This window comes from Mustela nivalis (genome assembly GCF_964662115.1).
Source record: "Mustela nivalis genome assembly, chromosome: 17".
NCBI classification, from domain to species: domain Eukaryota; kingdom Metazoa; phylum Chordata; class Mammalia; order Carnivora; family Mustelidae; genus Mustela; species Mustela nivalis.
Genome location: NC_139036.1, coordinates 39,936,649 through 39,962,264, shown reverse-complemented (window position 1 = coordinate 39,962,264; position 25,616 = coordinate 39,936,649). Strand labels below are relative to the sequence as shown.

At 57.7% G+C, this 25,616-nt stretch overlaps 1 protein-coding gene and 1 long non-coding RNA gene across 6 annotated transcripts; one reads left to right on the top strand and one right to left on the bottom strand.

The window, feature by feature from the left end:
• Positions 1-195: 195 nt before the first annotated feature.
• Positions 196-23,019, bottom strand: MLLT6 (MLLT6, PHD finger containing). Of its 5 annotated transcripts, none has more exons than XM_082704906.1 (20): positions 22,553-23,016; positions 21,274-21,353; positions 20,757-20,811; positions 20,417-20,526; positions 19,355-19,458; positions 19,041-19,134; positions 16,422-16,583; positions 15,348-15,446; positions 12,864-13,002; positions 11,647-12,261; positions 11,017-11,204; positions 10,673-10,781; positions 9,410-9,476; positions 9,066-9,211; positions 8,356-8,553; positions 8,162-8,250; positions 6,699-7,048; positions 6,170-6,260; positions 4,635-4,982; positions 196-4,091 (listed from the first exon to the last, which is right to left on the bottom strand). In XM_082704906.1, exons 1-20 carry the CDS (start codon positions 22,659-22,661, stop codon positions 4,050-4,052), a joined length of 3,195 nt encoding a protein of 1,064 aa, XP_082561032.1. In that variant the 5' UTR covers positions 22,662-23,016; the 3' UTR covers positions 196-4,049. The 5 variants fall into 5 exon arrangements, with proteins under 5 accessions (XP_082561032.1, XP_082561031.1, XP_082561030.1 ...); XM_082704905.1 differs by having other exon boundaries at positions 12,780-13,002; positions 16,422-16,580; XM_082704904.1 differs by having other exon boundaries at positions 12,780-13,002; positions 22,553-23,015.
• LOC309850722 lies at positions 21,368-25,386 on the top strand. The gene is made up of 2 exons (XR_014304421.1): positions 21,368-22,241; positions 23,354-25,386. It is a non-coding gene; the product is annotated as an uncharacterized lncRNA (long non-coding RNA).
• Positions 25,387-25,616: the final 230 nt, after the last annotated feature.

Genomic DNA, 25,616 nt, shown 5'->3' with positions numbered 1-25,616 from the left:
CTTGCGGGTGGGCACAGGTATATGAGTTTTCAACAGGAGGAACCTGGGTGCCTTGGGCTTACTGGTATGTGAACTACTATTCTAAGTGCTTAAGGAAATGTAACAGACCCCCTCCCCATTCCCTCCCAGGCTTCCACAGTTGGCACCCCCCTCCCTTTCCCTTCAGTAAAGCCAGACAAAGCAGGGCACTTTGGATTTTTTTTTTTTTTTTTTGTAAAACATTCTTTTATTAAAAGAACAAGTGCTGTTTACGAACTGCCCTTCGTACAAATAACATCCGTTATACAAAGATACAAGATCAGGGTTATGCACAATTCCAGGCTTGGAAGTGAAAGGAGGGGGGCATTGCCTTTTGGGCTGAGGATATAAAGGAGGTTCTAGAAAGAATGTAAAAGGAGCCCCTGGGTTTGCAAACTCTGGCTTCCCCTCCCTGCTCCCCTAAGGAAGGGTCTGCTACATTGAGACAGGCTGGGATGGATAGGGGGGAGACTGGGGCTGGGAGTCCGGGTTTGGGTCTCCAGTCCTGCCACCTGAGTCCCAAGTTGGGCTGAAGGAAGTGAACAGAGGGCAATGAAGGCACCCCTCAGTCCCCAACTTTTCAGTAGATCAAGTCAAAGCGGTCAGGAGCTAGACACACTTTGAATCTGGATTGACGTGACCAGAAGGAGCCAGGGAATTGCATCCCACTGCCTCCACATTCCCCACTGAAGTGACCTTAATCCCTCTGGGCATCTCTCCCCAAGAAAAAGAAATTAAGATAAGGGAGAATTGGGAGCAAGCTGCCTACTCCTAACTTTGGCCCACCACACCCCAAGGAAGATGCTGGACGTGGGCAAGGGGAGCCTGTGCCTTTGAAAAGCTTGTCTGCATTTCCAGTTCAGGGAAAGGGAAATGTGGAGGTTTCCCTTTCTCAGAGCTGGTCCCTGGCTCTGGCTCCCCTCACTTGCCGAGGTCCTTCCCTGGAGCGCTTCCCTAAAACTCACTAAAAGAATGGGTGGGGACCTCTCAGCCTCAAGGTTAGGGCAGCGGTAGACCCAGGAGCCTGAGGGGAAAGACACACAAACAAAAAGGAAAAACTAAAAAAAAAAAAAGAAAAAAAAAAAGCAATCTTTAAAGTGTCATTGTCTATGGAGAGGATCCATCAGCTCTGAGCTAAGACAATCAGTGCTACATAGATGCCCTCCCACCCCGGGGCCCAGCCCAGCACTCACACACACAGGGACAGACAGACAGCCACATGGAGGTGCCGCAGTGGGGGGCGAGAGAGCCCAGGACCAGGAGGCCAGGGTCCTGAGGGCTGGTCCTGGCTCTGCCCCGAGCCCCTGCCCCTCCTAGGCTTGGAGCTATCACCTGTGAAGCAAGCAACTGGCTCCAACCATCCCTAAAGATAGGTCCCTTCCAGCTCTGACACTCATGCACCAGTTGTGACCTTAAAGCTGGACAGGGGTTCTGCACACACAGCCCTCACACCTCCACGCTGAGTGTGATGACACACGAAGCTCCTCTCATGCATTTTCAGACTCCATTTCCGCCCTGTAAACCACATCCCTTCTCTCTGCTAGGCAAAGAGAGATCTACGAATCTGTGTCTCTTCCCACTCCTCATCCAAATTCATCCTGGAAAAAGGGACAGAGGCTGGGAAAGGAGGGTGAGGTTGGTAATGCCATTCCCCCTGCACTGGGATCCTGAAGATCTCTAGAACTTTCCTATTATAAAGCTCTCTCTGAGGAAGGAAATGCACAGCCTCACTCATGCCCCAACCCCGCCCCAATTGAGGGACAGCAGCAACCCATAGCCAGCCTGGGTCCCTTCTTTGAACCTCACCTGCCTGCACCCCAGCCTGGGGAAAGCTGGAAAAACATAGGCTCTTGGAGATGAGAACCCCAGGCTCTGGGATGCTGGGAGCGAAGGAGGGGGGAGGTCTTGGTTCCAGTGCACTAAATCCTAGGGACCTCTCTCTCTCTCTCTCTGCCACAGCAGCCTCGGAGCAGACCGGCTTCTCTCAGCATCCAAAACAGAAGTTGATTTAGGCTCTTAATGGGACAGCCTTGGGCAAGGGTGTGAGTGTGAATGAGCGGCTCTTCTAAGAACCTCTGAAGGTAATTTTTTTCAGTGGTTTGGGGGCAGGGAATTAGCTTAATAGATGAAGATGAGTAAGATGCTGAGTCCTACCATTTCTAATTGATATTTAGCATTAATAAAAAGTGAGTATTTCTGAGGTCATCACAACTGCCTTCCCCCCACCCCCAAGCCCTTGCAAGTGCCTAAGAAATTGCCTCGGAAAGATTCCCGCCCACCCCCTCCTTTATCAGCTCCCTAACATCTTACAAAGTATTATCAACAGGAATATTAATATTATTTTCAGTATCAGAAAAAAACCAGTTGAGCAGCACAGGCAAAAATATATCTGCACTACGTTTCTGTCGTTGCCAAAAATATACACATCTTCTTTTCTTTATTTAAAAAAAAAAAAAAAAACCAACAATAACAAAAACCCAAACAGAAACACACACAAAAAATCCACACATGCAAAGACTGACGAGACATGAGCATCAGGGAAAGCTGGCAACGCCTTCTCCCGGCTCCAACCCCAGTGCAACTGAAACAGGCTTCATCCTCGCCCCTCTCCTGGCTGCCCTGCCCGCCCTTCTGCCTTTGCCATCAAAGGCTCTGGGCAGGTGGGGGCTCTTTAAGGTGAGAATTGCCCCCTCCACCCCGGGGGGGGGGGAATAGCTGGTGGGTGGGGACAGTTGTCAGGTCAGCTGAAGGCTCCCCTGGTTGGTGGGGGGGTAGGGGGTGGGGTGCGGGGAAGCAAGCTGGCTAATTCTGGGAGGGAGGTTTTCACCAAAGAAGTGGCACTTTACACCCCCCCTTTGCCCCATGCCCCCCAGATCCCTGGGACTCCCCCTGGGCCAGGGAAGCAGGGCCAACTCTCAGTGGGAGAAAGGGAGCTCTGAGGGGGCAGTGAAACCATGTGGAGGTCTGGGGGAGGAAAGGCAGGACATTACCCTGATTCAAAGCCCCCAGCCCCCAGTTACTCTCCAATCCTGGAGTACTGTTCTGGTTTTTGCTAACCATTCACAGCCCAGAAAGGGACCAAAGTTGGTGAGGTGGGGAGGGTGCAAACAAAAGCTGGGAACCCCCCTTCTGGTGCTGCCTCATCTGAGCACTGCTCCTATCCCTGCCCTCGGCTGCCCCAGGTCCAGGGGGAGTCAGACAGACAGACAGACACACACACACACAGACACACATGCACACACGCACAGGCACACACGCTCTCTGAGTCAGGCAGCTCCATCTTCCCACCCTCCGCACTCCTAAATCCAATAGTGCAAACAAGGGGCAGGGCACCAAGGGGGCTGGGCCGTGCCCCCCTGCCCTCCCCCATCCCGTCGGAGGGGGGGGCAGGGGGGGGGCTCCCGAGAGGTGGGGAAGCATGGGCTGAGTTTGGTGCCATCCTGCCCCTTCCTCAGCTCCCTCATCTGCGGGGCATTCACAAGCTCAGCCTGTAACCCTCGCTGGGGGGCAGGGGCAGGGGAGCGGGGAGATACAGTCCAAGAGATCTCTTCCGCCCTCTGCCCAAGTTGGGGAGAAACTGCAGGTAAAGCAGGGCCGCCCTTTCTTTTGTAAGGGATTTCCGCGGGTGGGCAGGCCCAGGGCCTGTCCCCCCACCTCTCCCCACTCAAGTGCTGATCCATTTTATGTGGGGGGGGTCCAACCAAACCCCCACTTATGCCATGGCCCATGTGGTTCTTGGAGGACCTCAAAACATTGCTGAGAGTGGGGGCTCCTAGGTGGACTTGGAGCCTGTCCTCCCTCTGAGCCCCTCACAAAGGGGTTGGGGGGAGGGAGAGGGGGCCAGTGGTGGGGGCATCCCTCTCCAGCTCAGTCCTTGGCACCAGGAGCACCCCACACTCCCCAGGCCTCAGCACGATCTCAGAGCTGGGGCTCTCCAGTGTCTGGGTGCAGGTGCCCGCTCCAGGCTAGGTAGGACCCCTCAGGCCAAGATCTGCCCCCTCCATTTGGGGGTCAGGAGGGGCTGGGTGGATTTAGCCTTTTTCCTGGTTGGCTGAGGTTCCTTTGTCAGCGGTCTGGAAAGAGAGGAAGGGAGGCTGGGGCTTTAGGAGGTGTCTGGTTCTAACACCCGGTTGGGATCAGCCGCCAGGGGCAAGGCCACTGCTGAAGGGTATAGCGAGGGAGCCCCGCTGAAGCCCCTGCCCTGGGGTCTTGGGCTAGGGGTGTTTGTGTGTGTGTGTGTTTGAGGGGGGCGGTGAAGGCAAGGTGCCCTGTGCAAGCTGAGCAAGGCTGGCTCCCTGGGCAACGACTTTATGCCCTCAGAGGAAGTGGGGGTGGGGCTTTCCCCCAAAGGCCCACCCAGAGCATCAGCTTCTTCTAACTGGTCCACTCAGAGAGGAAACAGACTTCTCTAACTGGTCTTCCCAGAGGAGCCCTTTTGCTGTTAGCCCACACTGGGAGTTTATCTCTGGCAGAGCAAGCAGAGGCCCCGGGGCCTGGGGTAGGGTGCCTGGCTGACGTCGGGGTTGCTTCCTTCCTCCTTAGGATGCTTCCCTCCCTGCCCAACCTGGAAGAGAAGGCAGACAGGACAGCCCGGGGTGGGGGTGGGGGCTACTCACCCCTCCTTTGGGGCCACTGCCATCCGCCCCCGCCAGGCTGAGGAAGGGGTTGGTCTGGGCCGTGAGGACTGGAGGTCCGCCTGCTGCTGCTACTGCTGCAGCAGCCGCCGCTGCGGCCATGAGACTCGTATTGCCCAGTGAGGGAGCCACCAGGGCCCCGGCAGGCAGCAGCGGGGGGGCGGATGCTGCGGGCAGCAGGCCAGGGGTACCCGCGGACAACAGCGGGGTGGAGCTTCCTGCCAGCAGGCTGGCCATGGGCAGCTGGGAGCCCCCGGCCATCTGCAGCCTCTGCAGCTCCCGCTTCTGCTGGATCTGCTGGATCATCTGGTAGACAACGGTCTGGTGTTCCTGCAAGGGGGCCAGACGGCTCAGGGGCCAGTGGTCCCCACAGCCAGCATGCCCTGCTCGGCCCGGGGCCCCAGCCCATCTCACTGGAGCCCTAAAGGAAGAGGCCTGGGGGACAGTCACGGTCCTGTCTCCAATTCCCCACTCGGGGCCTCAGTCTCCCCATGTGGATAAGAAAGGGGTACTTGGGTGGCTCGGGGTTAAGCCTCTGCCTTTGGCTTAGGTCATGATCTCAGGGTCCTGGGATCAATCCCCCATCAGGCTCTCTGCTCAGCAGGGAGCCTGCTTCCCCCTCTCTCTCTGCCTGCCTCTCTGCCTACTTGTGATCTTTCTCTCTGTGTCAAATAAATAAATAAAATCTTAAAAAAAAAAAGAAAGAAAGAAAGAAAGAAAGCGGTTGTGGCCCTTAGTGTCAGTCAACCCTGGTTGACAGGGCACTCCTGGCCCAATTGCAGGGAGGACCTCTGCCAGCTCTGGCCCCACCCCCTGGCTGCATCAGTTCCTCCGTTGCTATGACAACCACAAATGCCCCCAGGGGTGGTATGACCCCAAGTTGAGAGACAACTCCACTGGGTCAATAGTATTCAATTCCCCCTCTTTCTGTTTTGTTGCTTTTAAGATTCATTTATTTTTGCTTTGAACAGGCAAGGCATTGTCAGTGTTCCAAACACCAACAAAATGATTTCAAGCTTTACCTTAAGAAATCTTGCTCCTACCCCTGTTCCCATCTGGCCCCTGTAGGTAACCAACTGAATTGGTTTCTTGTGTTTCTTTTTAGGGAGACGATGATGTTTTCTGTGTTTTCCAATTCCCTCCTTTCAAAAAGGTAGAACTCCTTTTCTCCAAGAGGAAATCTTCATAGAACCCAACATACAGCACAGACCCAAAAGGGGCTGCTCTGGGTGAGGGGGTGTCCACTTGCTCGGCCACAGACCCTGCAGCTCCCCTTGAAAATCCTTGGGGCTGGGACTGAAAACGCCCGGAACTGGGGACTCACCACCCTCCAGACCATCTCACTAGGCGGTGAGCATCCCTTCTGCAATGCCTGGGCCTGAGAGCAACCCTGATCCCCTCCACGCCCCCGGCTCCAACAAGTCCCGCGGGGGTCCAGCCTCAGGTGGCCCTCCCTCCCTTCTGAGCTGGGCCCTGGCCCCCCAGGAGCTGGAGCTGCCAGGAAGGGAGGGCATTACCGGAGTCAGCTGCGGGGAGGCCAGGAGCTGCTGGAGCTGCTGGAGCTGCTGCTCTTGCTGCTGCAGGAGATGCCTCTGCTGCTCCGTGAGGCTGAGGCAGGGCGACAAGACACAGACCATGGGAAGAGGCAGGGAAACATTCCTCCCCCCACCCTGGCCCCTCCCAAGTTCCCAGACTCCCTGGTCCCAGGAGGAGAAAGAGGGCTATGCGGTTTTAGGGCAGGACTATGGAGAAACAGAGCAAGCTCAGAGACCACCCGAAAGGAGACAAGTTCGATGGAAGAACTTTCCCAGAAGGGAAATCAAGACTGGGGGTGCAAGAAAGAAACAGGATTTTGTCCCAGGAGAGCACACCCAGAGGGCACTCACATCTCACATGTAGGGAGTACCTGGGGCCAAGAGGTGACTAGATTCTACACCCTGTAAGACTGGAGAACATTCTTCCTTTTGGGGGGACTGCGGGTGTTGGGGGGAACCCCTCCCAGAGCCAGCCTCCCCATCCCCTTCCCCAGGCTGAGCTCTCCCTCACCTGTTCAGACAACCCGGCAGCTGCAGTGCGGGGGCCCCGCCAGCCTGGCTCAAGCCTGCAGGGTTGGGGGCGGCAGCCCCATTCAACCCCCCCAGGAGCCCATTGAGGGGCAGGGCCCCGCTGCCCGCCAGCCCCCCCAACAGCCCCTCAGCCATAGGCATGGCCCCCAGCCCCGCCGCCCCCGGTGCCCGGCCCAGCCCGTTCTGTGGCTGGGGCGGGAGCGGGGCAGGGGCCCCAGGCAGGGCCAGGGGCAGAGTGGCAGGGCTCTGCTGGAGCAGGGGCAGCGGTGGGGGCGTGCTGTGGAAGGACAGCGACGAGCTGCTGCGGCTGGGGCAGCCTGAGTGTGGGTCCTGGGGAGGGAGGGGGAAGGGAGGGGTCAGAGGGGCAGGGGGCCAGCGTGACCTTTCTGGCCCCCGGCCCAGCACCCACCAGCATCTCTACAGAGCCCGGCCACCCCCACCTCACTCAGGCAGAGCTACCCAGGAGGGAGAAGTAAGGCCCAGGGATAAAGGCTAAGAATCCAAATGGTCTTCATAAATCACATTTACAGATCACTTCCTGGGGGCCCAGCACCCCTCGCACTCCTTGTTAATCACCAACAGGAATGGTGGTGGTGGCCAGCTAGTGGACTAGATCCAGCCTGTACCGCTTGCCCCGAACTATCTAGTCCCAAATTTGAGTAAAGACACTGATTCTTAAACAGGCTAAGTAACTCTGCAGGCAGGAGAAGAGCAAGCAGCTGGAGGGGAAAGCTCAGGTTCAGATTCTGTGTCCACAGTTCACTGGCTTCTGGGTCTTACTTTACTCACTCATAACATGGGGGGAATAGTGGTACCTATTCCATAAGCTCATTGGAGGACTAAACAAACCGATGCTTTGAAAGTGTCAGTGCAGGACACAATCTTGAAGGGCAAGTGTGCAATTAATGCTCATCAGTGCAACGATTATTTTTGCTCAAGTATAAGCCACGTTGTTTGTTTGATTTCAACAGTAACCACGACCTAACAACAGACTGCTCCCTACTAACACCGCCAATCACAGTGCAGTTACTAGGTGCCGTTTGGTGTAATAAACCCTTCCCAAACACTTCTCAAAGTGGCCTTCTCTAACCATCCCCTAACTCCAGAAGAATCCCACCCCCATCCTGCCTCACAAATTATCCTGACCTCAAATTATTTCCATTTCCACACTTTCCCTGATTTGTAACGATTATTTTCTCGGATGGCTAGTCTAGCTTCAGGAGCAGGCCGTTTTGCTCACTGATTGCTTGGCCAATGCCCGGCATTAAGTAGACACCTATAATTATCATTTAATAAAAGAAGGAATGAACCGGTCAACCAATTGCTCAGCCAATCACTTCACTGCCCAGCCTCCACTCGCTGCAGGGTGGAAATGAGACCTGGAGGCCCTGGCGCTTCCCTTCCTGCCCCTCCCTTGTCCACCCTCCCCACCGCGGCGCCCACCTCGGAAGACGTGGACAGAGAGTTGTCCAGGCCAAGACTGTTCTTCCCCGGGGGGCTCTTGCTGGTGCTTAAGGAATCGCTGCTGCCGGCTGCGGAGGGGATCAGGGAAGGAGGTCAAGGGCTGGAGTCGGGGCCCTGTCGTGGCACCGCCCGGCAGAGGCTCCCACTCCCTGACTGGGCGGCAGTCCCCTTACCTTGGGGAGGCAGGCCATAGGGCCCAGGGACTGGGCCGTTGGCTGCAGGCAGGGCGGCAGGGAGGGCGGGGAAGGGCACAGAAAGCTGCACGTTGAGAATCTGCAGCCGCTCCTTCTTGGCTGTCAGGCTCAGGATCTGTTCCTGAAGCCGCTGGTTTTCCTTCTGCAGCGCGTGCAGGGCCTTCAGCATCTCCACGACTGCGGAGATAGAGTGAGAGCGCCTGAGCCCCGCAGGCCTGGAGAGGCGGGGCGAGGGCAGTGGGCGGGGCGAGAGAGCCGGAGGCGGGGCCTGGAGGGCGGGGCCTGGCGGAGGAAATCAGACTCTGACCTAAAAGAGAAGGCGCCTGCTAGCCAGACTCAGGTGAGCTGGGAGAGGCGGGACCCCGGGGAGGCAGAGGTGTGAGGACTAGGGGCGGGGCCTGAGGCTGGGGGGTGGAGGCTCTGACTGGAAGCGCCGAGGCGGGAGGAAGTTGGAGCTCAATAATGTAAGGGCCAGGAGGCCGCGGAGGCCGAAGGCGGGGTGCACAAGTGGCGGGTCCAAGAGCCCGGCCTAGCAGAGGTTAGAGGTAAGGCTTGGGGTAGCCAAGAGTTGAGGCTGGGGCGAGGCCAAGGGACGGAACCTTAAAGAAGTTTGGGGACCTCGGAGAGAAAGGTGACCGAGTCTGGGGGTCCTGGGGCACATCTCCCAGCCCAGCCCCACCCCTCCTCACTGTTGACACCGGCCTCGCCGTCGCCCTGCTTCTCCAACAGCTGCTCCATATTAGTCGTTCCGGGGGCCGCTGGGTCTAACTGGCCACCCCCACAGGGTGCAGAAGCTGTCTGGTCAAAGAGTGCGGGGAGGCTGCTGATGGGGGACCTGGAGTCGGGAGAAAAAATCGGGCTCAGGCTTACCTCCCGTCCCCATTCCTGTGTCCCTCCTCCCCCCTTAGGGGTTCCAGTCGTCCCCTCTTGGACCCCACCCTCTCCTGGCGCCCGACTCTCCGTCCCCTCCTCCCCTAAAGTCCCTCCAGCCCCGCTCCCTGCCCCTCCCCCAAGCCGCTGCCCCCTCCCTCACATGGAAGACAGACTCTCCTGGGGGGAGGTCCCCCGACACCGGAAGCTGCAGTCCTCCAGGTCTGGCTCTTGGAAGGAGAAGGGGAGCAGGGATCAGCGGGGAAGGGGTGCCGTCGGCCTCACGGTCCCCGCCTGGGAAGTGGGTGCAGGATCTGGGACCTCATCGCAGACCCCTTTCCCTCAGGAACTCCCCCAACCCCAGACTGGCAGTTCTAGCTTGGAAGGCGCTGGGAGCCCGGGCTTGGAAACCTGGCCCCTTGGGAGGCACAGCCATGGATGGGATCTGGTCTCTTTCCATTTCTCTAGTCAGAAGGGCGGCCGCTGCCTGGCTTCTTTCAGAACCACCTCCCAATCTCTTTCCTGGACGATTCAGGGTTATAGAGATTCAGGGTCTAGACAGTTCTCGGTTGAATGTGGATCTGATACTTGCTATGTGACCTTGGACTGGAAACTAAATCTCACTAAAATGAATGTTAGGAGGATTACAAACAAGGTAATAAATGTGGACTGTCAGCTGTCCTGCAACCTGCCCTTATTGACTGCAGCTTTTGTAATTAGTCCTGTGCAATTTCTCATACTCATAAACTCACGAGTTAGACTGCAAAACCTTGTTGGGCCACAGAATTCCAATTTGGGTTTTGGAAAAGATAGTCACCCTGAGCTGTCAGGTCATTAACTCTGGAGTCGGATTCCGCCCCTTTAAGGAGGTTTACCTGAACTGGCGGCCAGGGCGTGAGCCCCGCCCCCTAACCGGCCAGGTGGTGTCTCTGCACCAATCAGCTCTCTGGGGCTGGGTTGGCTCTCTAGGGAGGGGGAGGGGCGCCTGTGATCCTCCCCCTTAACTCCGAAATACCCGAAATACCCGGAGCGCAGGTGTCCTAGCTGGTGCACCGAAAGGCCCCATTCTGAGGACTAAGAGGCCAGCCGGGAACTATGCAAGTGACCAGAGAACTGGGCTTGGAGTGAGGACCAGAATTTGAGCCGTGGTTCTCAACTGCTTTGAGCAGATCATTAAGCCTTTTTCTTCTGTGAGATGGAGCCGTAGTAATTCTGTGCTTCCTGTCCTGTCCTCTCCACGATTTTTTTTTTAACGTGAAAGTGTACCCTGCCTTGTTATGCGTGGATTTTTTTTTACCCCAGGGCGGGAAATGGGCAGAGGGAGGGGGCAGCCAGAAAACCCTCCCATCTTTCTGGGGTGACATGCAGGTGATGGGTGCCCCTCAGGTCTTTGGGAAGAAAGGGAAATGGGGTCAGAGACACGTACCTGTGTGGCTGCTCTCGGCCTGGGTGAGGAGGGGGTTAACGGCACCCATGGGGGTTCCAAAGATGTGGGTAGAAGGGAGGCTAAAGGTAGAGCCAGCCAGAGAAAACACCTGAGGGAAAGGAGGGATAGTCCAGCCTGGTGGTTATTCTGGGATCTAGGGCACAACCATGTGTACACAGAGGGGGAGGGGATCAGATGTGCTGGGGAGGACAGGGCCATAGAGAGGGTGATATTCTGGTGGCCACCAAGCCTAATCTCTCAGTCTCTCCCATGGATAGCTGGCATCCCCAGCAGTCTGTCCCCCACCTGCCCAGGGATGGAGGAGCCCAAGGGTAAGGCCTCACCTGAGTGGTGGAGATAGAAGCAGAGGAGGAGGGGAGGGTGCTGGTGAATGGGGAACGGCTGAGACGGGGCAGGGCCGAGGTCCCTGGGGGCCCCAGCAGGCTGGAGGAGAGGGGGGTGCTGCAGACAGCACGCAGCATTCCACTACTGCCACCATGGGAGATGGGGTCCTTATTACTGGTGTAGATGCCTACAGGCACAAGAAGGACACACAGGGATGCTTAGTTACCATTTCCCCCAGAACGCTCCCTCAGTCAGGTGGCTGGGGCAGCCCCTCCCCAGAGAGAATGCTCCCCTGGATCAGTCTAACCCTCTTAGCTGCAAAGATGTCACCTCTTGCCTGTGTGTGACATCTGTTTGACATGCCTGTTTATTAGACTGCCCTGCCCAGGCCAGGAGGATTCCAGGCTTTTCTAATAGGTGAGTCCTCCTATTGGCAGTCTACTCCAATCTCTCCCACTACAACCCTGCAGAAGATGGGTATCATGGAGTGTATTAGAGGGGACTGGTTCTTCCATCCTTTATCTCTGTCCTTTGGAGCAGTTTCTATCACATTTCCTTTGGATTGCATGCTTATGCCTCTGTTCCCTCACTAGACTGGCTGGGGCCTGAGATGCCCAAGGGTCACTAACCTGCCCCTAGCAGGGGGGACTCCAGGCTCAGGCTGGGAAGGCTTCCTGAAGGCCCAAAGGTGCGGGAGGCCAGACCGCCCAGGCCAGAGCTGACCAGGGAACCTCCAGAGAAGGGTGAGGCAGCAGTGGCCGTAAAGCCAGCCAGCTGGGTATTGGGCAGGGAGGGGGCAGCTGGGCCCCCAGTCCCCTCCTTGTTCCGGCTGCCCTTGGGACGACCTGGTCCATGTCGGCTCCTCTTGCTAGCCTTGTGCTTCTTCTCCTTCAGGCCTGTCTCAGGGGTGTCCTCAGCAGGCACGGGGGCGGCACTCAGTGTGGGCATCCGCTTGTGGGTGCCTGCTGAGGCCCCGGACCCAGAGACATGGGGAGACTTGTAGTCTCCGGGGGATGGGGCCCGGGCGCGGCCTGAGCTGGAGGTGGTGGTGGAGAAGCGCATGATGGGCCCGAAGCCAGAGAAGACCACCTTCTGCTCAAAGAGATCAGCCTTGGGGGGCTCGGGGGCTGAGGGAGAGGGGGGTGCTGAAGGGGTAGGGGCTGCAGACTTGGAGTACTTGTCCTCCTCTGGCTGCTCCAGCTTGGGGAACGTCGAGAAGTCAGGGGAGCTCTGCAGGGACGAGACTGCGCAGAGGGGGAAATGGAATTACAGCTGGGCCCCAGATCTGCGCCCCCCCACCCCCCCACCTCCCCGCCCTCGCAATTGCAGTAGCTGGAGAGAGCTCTGGTCGGGGGCTGGGGAAGACTGGGTTCCTGTCCCAGCTCTGCCACTGCCTCTATGTCTTAGGATGAACGTCTCCCCCGCCCACACAGCTTTCCCATGTGTGATAAAGGGGAAAGAGAACTCCTGCCCAGCTGACCTCACCGGACTGTAGAGATTACAGGAGCTATCATTAGCGTTAGTACTTTAACAATGGCCTCTCAAGGCCCAAGTGCAGGGGACAGGCCAATACTGTCAGGGCAGTGGAGGGGTGGGGCCTGAGAGGGAGGGGCTGGAGAGGCATCGCTTGGTGGGGAGCCCCCATCTTTAACCAATTTAAGAAGCAAATGAGATGCAAAGCAGTGTGCAGAGGCCCTGGCTGGAGAAGCTCTGGGCCAAAGGCTGTCCCGCCCCCAGTTTCCTCCAGGATGCCCACACTCACCTGCAGGCTGGAAGGGCCCCCCAGAGGAGGAGGAAGAGGAGGAGGAGGAGGAGGAGGAGGAGGCCGAGGTGAAACTGCTCACACCTTTCCCACTGCTCAGTTTCTTCCCCTTGTGACTCAGGCTATGGCTGGAAGACTTTTTCCCCTTTGAGTCCCTGCTGCTCTCAGAGGTCTCCTGAGTGCTGGCCTCATGGTGGGAGGACGAGGAAGCTGAGGAGGGGACCTGAGGGAAGGAGGAGAGGGGAAGGCTCAAGGCCAGCTGTCTGGGCTCACTCTGACCTGGCCGTGTGGCAGATGCAAACGGGGCCATCTCTGCTACAAACAGAGTCCAAGTTTGCTTAGGGAAGGACCTGTGGGTGGGGACCCCAGATCAGGGAGGTGGGTGTGAGGAGAGGGGAGTCTGTCTGTCCTTCACCTGAGGCAGAGGGGAGTGAAAACAGTCCCTGAGCCCGTACACGTGTGCCCATCTGTTCAGTCATCCACCTAAGAAACGCTCAGTGGGCCCCAGAAGCCCAGATGTGCTGACCATGACATGCGCAGGGGAGAGGCACCACTGCCTGGCCCCATCCTCGAGCCCCCCAGTCACCACTCCTTCACCTGAAACCCCCTCCCCTGGCCACTCTGGGCTCTTCAGCAGTGCCAAGCCTCTGTCAGGACAGTCTCTCCTTACTCTTCCTGGGAAACTTCTCGTCATTCCAAATCCAGCTTGGAAGTCTGTGAGGCCTTAACCCACGAGGCCACCTAAATCCCTGGGACGAACCTGGTCGCTCTGTCCTCTTAGATCCAGAGCACCATGTCCCACAGAGGCCATGTCCACAGTTGCCACACTGCCTTGAAATACCAGTCCCCACATCTGAGGCCTCCAGGGAGCCCCAGAGGGCAGCATGGGCTCTGGGGTCAGGCAGAGCAGGCAGGCAGCCTGGGGGGCTCTACCATCCACGGCTGTGCTATGCTGTGTGGCCTCTCAGCCTTGCTGAGCTTCCGGGTCCTTAGAGGACCAACAAGGCCTCTTTGGAATGGCACGAGAAGCACAGGGCCAGATACAGAGTAAGGGGTCAACCAGTCAGGTGTTGGCAGCCGCTGTGAATATACTGCCGAGACCGTGGCCTGTGTGAAAGTATGGACCTTCAGGCCCGACTGCCCGTGTTCAAATCTCCGCTCCCCCACCTACCTACGAGCTGTGTACTTCTAAGGTAGGTTACTTAACCTCTCTGTGCCTGGGCTTCTGCGTTTACTAGACTAGGTTAATATAATACCTAATTCAATGGATTATTTTAAGGATGAAATGAGCTAATCCCCACAGACCCCTTCCATCTTCCTGTTCGAGAAGGGACCTGGCATGTGGTGAGGGAGAGAGTGAGGGCTTTGTGGTACCACCAGGGACAGCGCCCTTCCTCTCAGAGAAGACCAGGTACTCTGTAACCGGATAAAAGCTAGAGGAAGGTTGGATCAGGGGACAAGAATCACCCTGCGCTGCCCTTCCCTGGGCAAAGTCCTGGTCTCTGTCTTCCTCTTTGTTCTTGTCAACAGCTGGAGTTCTGAAGGGAGCCAGATGTGGTTCTGAGAGCAAGGGAGGAAAGGGCCAAGGGGGAGGGGTAGCTGAAATGCAGGGGTGGGTGGAGGGGGATGGGTAGAAGTCTCCTACATGTCCAAGGGGACACCTGGCCGCTAGGAACTCCCATATCTCCAGCCCTATTTCCACCTGCCTGCAGGCCCCAGGGAAAGGTCAGAGGGCATGAATGACAAGCTTTTCCAGGTGAGCCCTGGGAAGCAGGCCTGAAGAGGGTTACTGGGATGGTTGCCCCAACATCACCCTGGAAACCCAATACCCGAGCCTCCTGCGAAGATGATGCCCAGAGCTCTGCCTGCCTCCGAAGGCAGTGGAGGTGAGTGGGGTGGCAACAGGAAGAAGCAGTTTTTCCAGGCCCCCATGCTCCTTCTGTAAGGGGGTGGGGAGGCAGGCTGACAGGAGGGGAAGGCAGGGGCCCACTCTGGCTTGGATTAGCAGCTCCCTGGCCTCGGGGAGGGCCTGCCGGTTTCTCCTCCAGATGTTGCCCATTTCTGGAGACAGGCCTGACATAGCAGGCCTGGGAAGGATGGGATGAGTGGGGGTTTCAGGGTGCTGTTTGTGGGCCTGCCCCATGCCACCACGGCATTTGCTTGGAAAACAGGGTCGTTTCCCAAGGGGCAGATGTGGGGGGCAGAGGTGGGAAGCTAATCTCTGGGGCAATGCGCCCCAGAACTTGGAGAACCAGCCTGAGTGCTATACCCGTGGACAAGAGCCTGGTGCCGGGGCTCTCTGTCTGGACAGAGGCAGATGGAAACATCTGGCAGCCAGCAGGCAGGGCAGCAGCACCTCCCCACCCTAACCCTCCTGGTTGGTCAGTGATTGGTGGGTCTGAGGAGCACAGGGTAGAAGCAGGGAGTCGAGGGCGGGGTAGGGAACACAGGCACAGTGACCTGAAGCTGCTGGGGGGCACCCAGAGTTCCTGGCTCACTCCGACCCCTCAGGATTTGCCTCCCTCCCCTGCCTTACCCGCCCCCGTCCCAAGGTGTAGGCAGCAGTACCTTGTCAGCAGTGGGGACCACAGGCGGGGCAAGGATGCTGGGGGGTGACTCAGGCCGCTTCTTGTGCTTCTGTTTAAGGCGTTCTTTGTCCTTTCGACTCTGGGGAGGAAGAAGTGACCAGGTCTGGATAGTGAGGGACAGTCTGGGTGAGGCTACACATGCTGCAAGCATGCAGGGGGTAGGCCCCTCTCAGGGAGGGGCTTTGTGGGCATCCCCCCCAACTCCCGTGAAGAGACTGGGGGACTTAGGCTGGACAAGAATGGTTTGGGCAGGGCGCTCTGGGAACCAACAGCCCCTCCCCCTCCTCCACATGGCTCACTAAAAATAGCCTGTCCCATTAGCACTCCAGGGACACAGAGTACCACACGCAGGAGCCCACACCTGCGAGGGTGTCCACCTGGGACGTGGAGCTGTGTGTGGAGCTGGGCTGAGAACCAGGCACACAGGGGTGTATGGCATGAGGGATGCAGACAATTAGGTTGCTGCGTGGCTAGACGGTGGGGGTGTCTCCAAATGTGCAGGGCCCTGTGTCGAGGGCTTGGGAGACGTCATGTCATGAGGAGGACTCAGAGGAACCTATCTCCAAGAGCTCCAGGGAAGCCAGACCCTCATCTTACCCTCCCTGATCCTCATGTGTCACTTCCTCAATCCCCTGCTGGCCCTTAATGGCCTCAGAGGAAGGACGGGGCAGGCCCCAAGGCCTCAGGGGCACCTTGTGGTGGTTTCTTGAGTTATGTGTTGGGGTGTCTGGGTGGCTCAGTCAGTTGAATGTCTGCCTTTGGCTCCGGTCATGATCCCAGGATCCTGGGATGGAGCCCCGCATCCCCAGCTCCCTGCTCAGTGGGGGGCCTGCTTCTCCCTCTCCCTGCTGCTTGTGCTCTCTCTCAATCTCTCTCTCAAATAAATAAGTAAAATCTTAAGGAAGGAAGAAAAAGAGAAAGAAAGAAAGAAATGAAGGAAAGAAGGAAGGAAGAAAGGAAGGAAGGAATGGAAGGAAGAAAGAAAGAAAGAAAGAGAGAAAGAGTTCTGTGTTTGTGGGTGTGGGCAGGAGAAGGAAAGGGAGAAGGCACTTACCTTCTTCTGGCCCCTTTCATGGTGGGAAGGGTGCTTTTCCTGCTGAGTGGATGGAGAGGCTGACCGGCTTCTCCGGCCAGCAATAAAGCCACTGCCACCGCCCCCTGTGCCCCCTCCTCCTCCTGTTCCTCCGCCTCCCCCGCCGGTATGCCGGGATGTCTTCTGGGGAAAGAAGAGAGAAGAACTGCCAAACCATCCTTTCGCTAGGTTCAGAAAGAATTCCTGAGGGGTGCCTGGGTGGCTCAGTGGGTTAAAGCCTCTGCCTTCGGCTCAGGCCATGATCCCAGGGTCCTGGGATCAAGCCCCACATCGGGCTCTCTGCTCAGCGGAGAGCCTGCTTCCCCTGTCTCTTTCTGCTTGCCTCTCTGCCTACTTGTGATCTCTGTCTGTCAAATAAATGAATAAAATCTTAAAAAAAAAAAAAAAAAAAGAAAGGATTCCTGAAAGTCAAATGATCCTGGGGGGCCAGGCCCTCCCACCCTGCTTGTCACTAAAAGGACCTCGTGTCTTCAGTGATGCTCTGCCTGGCAGAAGCCATCCTCTAGTCTTAAATCCTGGAGTTTCCCCAGTTGGCTTATCCAATGCACAGATTCAGCAACTGAGGCCCAGAAAAGCTAGAGGCATCTTGGCCCTAGCAAGGAACCACTGAAGGTAGGACAAAGGCCTCCTGGTCCATCTCAGGCAGCCTGAGCCACAGCCCAGTTCCACCTTTCAGTGGGGTAGAGGCTACATGAGGGACCCCTGAGCAGGCCCTGCTCCCCTGTACTCCACCTCATTCTCCCCTCCAGATACTTCCTTCCAGCCATTCTCTCTTGATCCTGGCCCTCCCCCTCTATCAAACCCACAGTGGGTCCTTCTGTCCCAAAGGACCTGATGCCCTTAAGTGGAGGAAGTAAACATGCATGGCAGCAAAACCACAAATGATCCTTGTTCTGCCTCTTCTCCCAGCTAGGGCCTTCCCCCTCCTTCCCTTCACTGCTGAGGACTGCTCCCTGCCTGATAGCTTCACCTGTCCCAGACTTGCAGGTATCCCCTCTGAGGTCACCCACTGCCTCCCAGTTGCCACATCCAAGGACTAATTTCAAGCCCCATCCAAGCCAGTTGCTCCCCAGTGGTGGGTACTGCTCCTACCTTGCCAAGCACAAGACTCTCCCCTTCATGGTCCCCCTCACACCTTGCCCCACCGAATCCTGGTGGGCATCTGAGGATTCCAGCCCATCCTTCTCTCCTTAGGGCTGCCACCACCACCCCGCCTGGGGAGCTGACAGCCGCCAAACCTGAACATCCCCACGAGGCCCCTCCCGTTAGCCCCACAGAGCTCCCTACCTTGTCCTAAATTGTCATCAAACCCTGAAACCAAGGTGACCATATAATTTATGATCCAAACCAGGACACGTTTGAAAACAAAAGGGGGAACTATTAATAATTACACCAGGGTGACAGGTTCGAACTGGAACTATCCAGGGCAGAACAGGACATAGGCCACCCCTACAGAAGCCCACTGTACCCGCCTGTTCATAGCAGGCCGAGGTGCCCGAGCACTGAGAGCCCGGATGCTCTGTCCCACCCTTAAATCCTCCTTCTCAGCCACCCCCACATGCAGGCCTGTCTACCTAGAAACCGTTCAAGAGTCCAACCTTATCCCTCCAGCAACCCCCCGCCCCCTCGCAGCTGTCTCCCAGCCGCCAGCCTCGGCCCTTCGGATCTAGCCTCACAGTGCCTACCAGGGTAATCTTCCTAAAAAACAAATCTGATCAGGTTACCCTCTTGCTTACAAGCCTGTGGCCTGGCGGGGTGAGGTCCAAGCTGCATTCCCAGTCAGGCTGCAGCCTCCCTCTCAAGGATAGCCCAGAGTTTCCAGAGCAGGTGGGTCTCCCCACAACCATGGAGTAGAACCCCTCCTCCAGCCTCTCCTGGGGCCCCAGAAGCCTAGGCCAGAAGCTGGCCCTGCTTTGGCCCTGCCTGAGTATTATGGTCATCTCCTGCCTCATTCTCCCTGAGCACCCTGTTCTGTTCCCAAGTTCTTTTTCACCTCAGGACTTGGCCCATGCCAGTCCCTCTACCTAGGACTTATTTCTGTCTTTGCTTGGCACGTCCCCAAGGAGCTTTCAGATCAAATTGTGTGTTCTGAATCCCACCACCAGCTGTGGGATAAGTTACAGGACCTCGTACAAGACCTCGGGAGGTCTTCGTTTACTATCTGTAACATGGAAAATACAGTATACCCAGTTCTTAGGGTTGCGGGGAGGACACCATAAACCGACACACGTAAAGAGCTTCCTACAGAGGCCAGAGCACAGTCATCCCCACAAATGTTGGCTCTTAAGGCTTCCACTTCTACTCCACTTAAATGCTGCCTCTTCCTTGAAGCCTCCCAGACTCTGACAGGCAGGGTCTGAGCTCTGTCTTCTGGAATGGACCGCCTGACTCAGCCCTCATTCACCTCCCATGGGCTCTACTTCAATCCATTCCTTAACCAGTAGCAAAGCTCCTCACGGCAGGGCCTGGGCTCCGTCCATCTCTGTCCTCCCAGCACCCGGCTCCAGCCTGGCCCAGAGCCTGTGCCCTCTCGAAAGCAGGACTGACTGACCCCCTCACGGCCTGGTGGACAAGACTCACCATTTTGCTGAAATGGTATTTGCAATAGCCACAGTACTTGACGTTGTCCACCTCCAGCACTTCCTCCTCACACAGCAGGCCTGCCATTTGGGCGCTAAGTGAAAGAGTCAGCCTGAGAAGCGTGTGGCCGCAGACCAGAGCGGGCCACCTTCTTCCCACCCTCCCGGACTGCGGCTAGCGGGAGGCCAAGACCGTCCAAGGGAATCGCTGCCATCACCACCAACGAGACAGCTGTCCATGGCAGAACTCCGAGGGCCAACTGGCGGGGGATCCCAGGGAACCCTGGAGGGAGCGGGGACAGGCAGGGGTCTCACCAGGTGACATGGAAAGCTTGCCGACATCCGTGGCGGTTACAGGTCATGCAGGCTCCCGAGGCCGCCTTGCTCTCTCGGCCCTGCTCCTCACAGATGTAGCATGTCTGCGGGACACGGTACAGTCGTCCCCTCCTCCCTCATACCCGAGGGATCTTTGGCCTTCTCAGCTCTGTCCTCTCCCCAGGATCCTAGGCCAGTGCTATCCAATCAAAGCTTCTGCGGTGATGGAAATTTTCCATACTGCGCTGTCCAGTACAGTAGCCATAAACCACACGGGCTACTGAACACCTGAAATGTGGCTCTTGTGACCGAGGAACTAAACTTTAAGTCGTATTTCATTGTAATTAATGCACGCAGCTGCGTGGAGCTGGTAGCTACAAGGCAGGACAACAGTCTTTGGAAGGTGAGCCCTATAATGCTGAGGACTCTGTCTGCCTTACTCACAGTCAGCTTCTTCCCACCACTGGGCCTTTGCTCATGCTGTTCCTTCTCCCTGGATCCAGAAGCCCCCCACCAAGGCTGGCTTCAGCCTACATGTCTCTTTACTTGACCACTTTATCTAACGTCAGGGCCCCAGGAGGTAGTCTATATTTTTGTACCTTGTTTCTTTTCTTCACAGCACTGACCACAAACTGCATTTATTTTATTTGCCTGTTTACTGGTATTTACAGTCTTCCCACACAAAAGTATGCATTCCACGGAGCAGGGAGCACATCTGTTTTGATAAGTGACCCCATGTGCCTGGTACCTCAGCCCAGGCCTGGCACACAGTAGGCATTCCATACAACACGTTCAGTGAATGAGTAGGTGACAGGCTTGCTCAGGTCCATGACCTGGCATTACTACTGCCATGGGGCACGCTCAACCACACAAGTTCCAGAGCACAGGCGCGTGTCTGGCAGTGGAAAGCACTGACCCACCTCTTGAGTCCCCCTTTGGCTGGACAGACTCCAATTACACTAGTGGAGAGAGAGCTGGAGGGACCCCAGGACTGCTGGCTGGGGGTGGGGTGGGGCGGGGGCTGGGGCGGGGGCTGGTACAGGCCAGGCTGGGCCCACTGACCTTGTTGAAGCGGTCATGAGGCACGTACTGCAGCACGATGGGCTCCATGGTGAGCACATTGGCGAACTGCACCTCCGGGATGTAGAGGGCACACACCACGTGGGCCCAGCCTGGGGCAGTGGGGGGCCGGCCTGAGACCCTGGCACCTCACCGCCCCACACAGCACACAGCCCCCCCCCCACAGCCTTCCCATCAGATTCTAGTGCCAGCAAGGGAAGGAAAACCCAACCTCCAGCCCCACCCTGGCCACCCCATAATAGTCCACTCCTCCTTCCCAGATCTCACTCAGGGGCCCTGCTGACCTCGACCAATGAGCTCTTGGGCTCAGGGCCCCCCTCACCTCCATTATCAGTCCTCTTCAATGCCCCGTCTTTGTGTGGGCACAACTCACACCTCTGCCAAAGCAAGGAGGCACAGGGATTTTGGGGGGGCTTTCCAAGAGGGGATGGGGGATCTGCTGAGCTGGGCCCCTCCTGAACACATTCACAGGGCCCCAGGATGAAGTGAGCAGTTATGGGGGATGTGTGGGGGCATCACTCACGGGTTGGCCCTGAGTGATAATTGTCAGAGATGAGTGATGGGGACACTAGGTTCATTATAGTATTCCCTCTACTTCTGTACATTTTGAAAACTCTCCATAATAAAAAGTTCAAACAACAAACAAAATAAAAGGCCCAGTGCTGGGGGTTGGGGAGGAGTAAAGGATCAGCTGAGGGAGAGAGGGGTTGGTGAGAGATGTACAGGAAACAGGAAGTCCTGTGTGACAGTCCCACCCTAGCCTCCGCCTCTCTGAGTCCCCGAGTTCAACTGGGAGGAGACGCTCAGGTGTACAGGACCAGGGAGGGAGTCAGACTCACCACCCTGGCTGCTCGCTCCTGAGATTCACATTTCCGGCAGAACCAGGGTCCCGTTGGCACCTGGACGATGCCATAGCAAGCTGGGGGTGGAAAAATCATCAAGGAAATCTGTCAGCAGCGGCTCCTCTCAGAGCAAGCGGGGGAGGGGGTGACTCCAAAGGAGAGGGGAGCTGTTCCCGTCTGGAGTTGCTCACTAGACAGCAAGATCACAAGGAATGCCTAACAGCACATGGCCAGCCTTTGACCACACAACCAAGTAGTCCAAACCGGGATAAGAAGTCTGAGTACTTGACCTTAAACTTCTAGAAGACCCCCGCCCCCACCCCATGCTCTTTCTGGACCTGTTCCCCAAAGCCTGCCTGGAAACTGTTCTCATCATCAGGGATAGAGGAAACCAGAGGGACAACATTTACTATAATCAAACACGTTTTGTTGTTATGGGGGGGGGCATTTCTTAAAGGGCCAGTCAGGGAAGAGGTGGGGAAGAAGGGGGTCCAGGGACCATATCTCAAGCCTCTGACTATAATAGGTACAGGTCAAAAGTCAAGGCTGGAGGGCAGGTGCAGTGCAGGTAACCAATAGGAGAAGGGTGGGAAGCCCGGACAGCCATAGCATTAAGGGTTGTCCCAGGAAGGGGTTAGGGGGAAGCTGGCTGAGCCAGACAGGCGGGAGATGCCAGCCTGCGCCCTCGGCAAGACTCCTCAAGGAGTTAACTCCCGAACCATGTGCTGTTGGGGGAAACTCCAAACCTCCCTCTTCTCTATTCCCGGCCCCCTGCACAACCTCTCTCCTATCCGCAGCTCTTCCCGGAGGATTTTAGGAGTCCCCTCTCCCCTGGGACCCTTCTCCTCCCTTCCCAATTCCGCTCCTCCCAGTATCCGGAAGCGGGAGGGGGGGATGACCCCCCCTTGACCTCTCCCTCCGGGAGCTGGGACCAAAATAACCGAGCGGGAGGGGACACCTCGCAGGTAAACATTCCCCCAGCAGCCCCGACACCGGCCGTGTGGGGCGCGAAGAGTGCACTCACTGCCCCCTAGTCTGTCCCCAAACTCCCTCAACTTGGGGTGGGGGGCGCGGGACTGGAACAATAGGCAAGAAAACAATGCCTGACCCGGTCCTCCAGGACCGGGCGGGGGGAGCCCCCCGACGCCTCCCTTCCCTTCAGGTGGGGTGGGGGAGGGGCGCCCGAGCCCCGGGAGGTCTCCGGAGGGCGCGGCCCGGGGCTCCCCGCGCGCGCCGTCCCCGGGGTCCCGCCGCCCCCCCGCGGGCCACCCCGTACCTTGGTGGACAGCCACGCTGCACGCGTGCCCATCACAGTAGACCAGCGGGTTCTCGGCCCAGCCCCTCTCGTCCGAACATACGCAGCAGCCTCCTACCATCTCCTTCATACTCCCATGAGCTCCCTCCGGGGCTGGGGCGGGGGGCCGGCCGGCGGGGGTCGGGGGTCAGGGGGGGAGGGAGGGAGCGGGGGGCCGCGCGCCTCCTCGCTCCCTCCTCCTCCTCCTCCTCCGCCGCCGCCGCTTCTTTTCTTTGCCTCCTCCTTCCTCCTCCTCGGCGTCCTCCTCCTCCTCCTCCTCGCTCGCTCTGTCTGGCCGCCCCCCCCGCCGTGCTCTCGCCCTCATGCCCCGACGGGCCCCCCCCCCCCCGCCAACAATGAGACCCGTGCGCCGGGCTCGCCCCCTCCGCGCCGCGCGCCCAGCTACCAGGGCCGCCCGGCCGCCTCACAGCCCGGGCCCGGCGGGGGAGGCGCCGAGTGGCACATCGCGGGCGCCCGCCCGCCCCGCGCCCGCCCCGCGCCGCCCGCTCACGCGCCGCCCCCCCGGCCCCCCTGCCCGGCCGCGGCAGCCATGGCCGCGCGCCTCCGCTCGCTCCCGGCCCGCCCGCCGCCAGCCGCCGGGTAAAGTCTTAGGTTCAGGGAACAAAGCCTGGCTTGGTAGGGAGCTTTTCGCTCTCTCGCTCCGCGCGTATTTTCCCTCTTTCTTTTTCTTTCGGTGGCCCTCGGTTGTTACTCCTGAGCTCTCCTTCCGCTTGCCCTTCCGTCTCGGCCCCGGTTCTCCAATTCTCCATCCCCTCTGCCCAGGTCTTCTCTACTCTTCAACTCCGAAGAAACTCCCAAGAGGTGGAGATCAGAGGAAGGGGCGCTAGAACGATCGAGAACTACGTGGGCCGCTCGCCCTTCCGTGTCTGGGGGGTGCTGTTTGGGTGGTCGCTCGTGGGCTCTGTCTTCAGAGGCCCCTCTGGACGGTAGACACTCTCACATGCAGACATTTGTTCATTACGCAAATATTTATTGAATGCTTACTATGCGCAGCTGCTGGGATAGAGCAGTGAACAAAACAGGTATTGATTCCTTCCCTCAGGGAGCTTCCGATCCAGCTTATAGACTCAGGAGGGCGTGCAAAGGGACTGGGACCCTTTAAAGGCACACGGAAGCACCCACAGACACAAAATGACCCCCAGCCTCATCCAGCCACACCACCTGACTCTCCCAGAGAGACATAAACCCCAGGTCCGGCCCCCCGCAGGCACGCTTAGAGACCCACGCCAGTTAGAGACCCACGTTTACGGAAGTGCCCGCAAACAACCCAGTTACACTTGACCTCTAGGCACGTACATAACCACAGAACATACACTCACACACAGCTCCCCGAAAGGACTAAAGCCCCTGAAATTGGGTCTGGGAAGAAGTGAGGGGCGTCAGCCCGATGGCTTTATCCCAAGACCTGAGTGGGCCAGGGGGACGCAATCTGACCCCTCCTTCCTGAAGGGGGGCGGACGCCCTCAAGGACCAAAGGTCACACTCCCTCTGCGGGAGGTGAGGTGGCGGAGGGGAGAAGACAGCCCTGAGGGCTTCAGCGACACTTCAAAGACCTCGCGCCCGGGAACGCTTCCTGCGGGGGAGGGGCCCAGGGAGAGGAGAGGGGAAGACCGGCAGGGGGACTTGAGGGTGGGAGGAGGCTGCCCCCCCTTCTGCGCGCTGCCCCCCTGGCCGACTCTTCCGCCGGGACCGCCTCCTTTTCACCAGCACCTGTTCAACCGGAACATCAAGGGGCCGGGACCCGCCGCCACCCCTCCCTTCGCGTCTATTTAGTACCTTTCATCCGGGAAGGAGGGGGGTGAATCCCCGCCCAGGAGTGGGGGGGAGTTGGACTGGGGAGAACTTGTCCTTGACCTGGTCTTTGGCGTCAGGGATTTACTCCCTAATCCCAGCGACACTGGCTTTGGGGAGGTCGGGGAAGCTAAACTCCGGACTGCAGCCCTCCACCTCCCCTCGCTCCTGCAAGGGACCAGAGAATCCCGGAGGGCTGCCAGGACGTAGAAGCTCTGTCTAAACGGGCGCGGCGGGGAGGAGGCCTGTCTCCGCGGCTTCCGTGACGGGGGGAGGGGTCCGAGAGCTAGAGATTTGTCGGAGCGGGCCAGAGGACCGCGATCCTTGCGAGGACTGCCAAGTGCCGGTATCTTGGTCGGCTTTGTGAACTTCGCTCATACGAAAAGTTAAGAAACAGAAGAGAAGTGTCACTTAGGAGTTTTTAACGAATTATTTTTCCTGACAAGAATAAAACTTCAAGAAAATCAAACGCAAAAAATGTCAGCCCTAACCATGCACCAGTTTCGGAATATTTGAATATTTGCTTTCGGGACCGACCGCGGCCGAAGTGGCCGAAGTTTCGGGTTTCGCAAGATGAGGGTCACTCGAAGGCCCATCGGTCCCTGCATCCAGGGGTGGGCAACGTGGGGCGGCTGAGGCTTTGTCTCCGGTTCTCATCCCATGCGGGTGACCGCCCGAAGACTGTGAGGTGAACGCGCGATGATACTTGTGCGTTTAGTAAGTGTATTAGGAACTGTTTCGTTTAATCCTTCCCATAACCCTTTGGGATGGGTGTTAATATTCCGTTTTATAAACAAATTAGGTGAGGTTCTGGCGGATGAAGTGACTTGCCCGAAGTCACACAGCCTTGAAAACGGCAGAGCAGGGACTTGAACCCACTCTGTCCTCCGCTAAGGCTCGGGTTCCGCCACCACGCATTGGTCAAATGCCTGTGTTGAAGTCCGCCCATCACAAACGCTCCCTACTGAGGTCTGGAGAAACCCGGTTTCGCGCGGGTTGGGCTGGATTCGCGGCGGGCACTCCGAGGGCTGAACTGTAAAGCTTATTCCCGGTCTTCCAATATTTCCCTGAGAACCTACTATGTGCTTATGTACTCCCCCGCCCCCCCAAAAAAAGCAAGAGCGGGACTCAGCCAACAAGTGGTTCAAGTCCGTCTTGCTCTCCTTGGAGTAACTGTGCACTGATTTGGGGGTGTCAGGCTGATCTGGGCTGTGCAGTTTTCAGCGACTGTCTT

Excerpts from the sequence above, each read along its gene's own strand:
- MLLT6 (XM_082704904.1), bottom strand. The coding sequence starts at position 22,661 with ATGAAGGAGATGGTAGGAGGCTGCTGCGTATGTTCGGACGAGAGGGGC. Across the intron at positions 8,554-9,065 it reads CGGCGAGGCCGGTGTCAACA|TCGTGGAGATGCTGAAGGCC; the intron begins GTGAGGAGGGGT and ends CTATCTCCGCAG. Across the intron at positions 4,983-6,169 it reads CCTCCCCGCAGCTGACTCCG|GAACACCAGACCGTTGTCTA; the intron begins GTAATGCCCTCC and ends GCCCCCTTGCAG.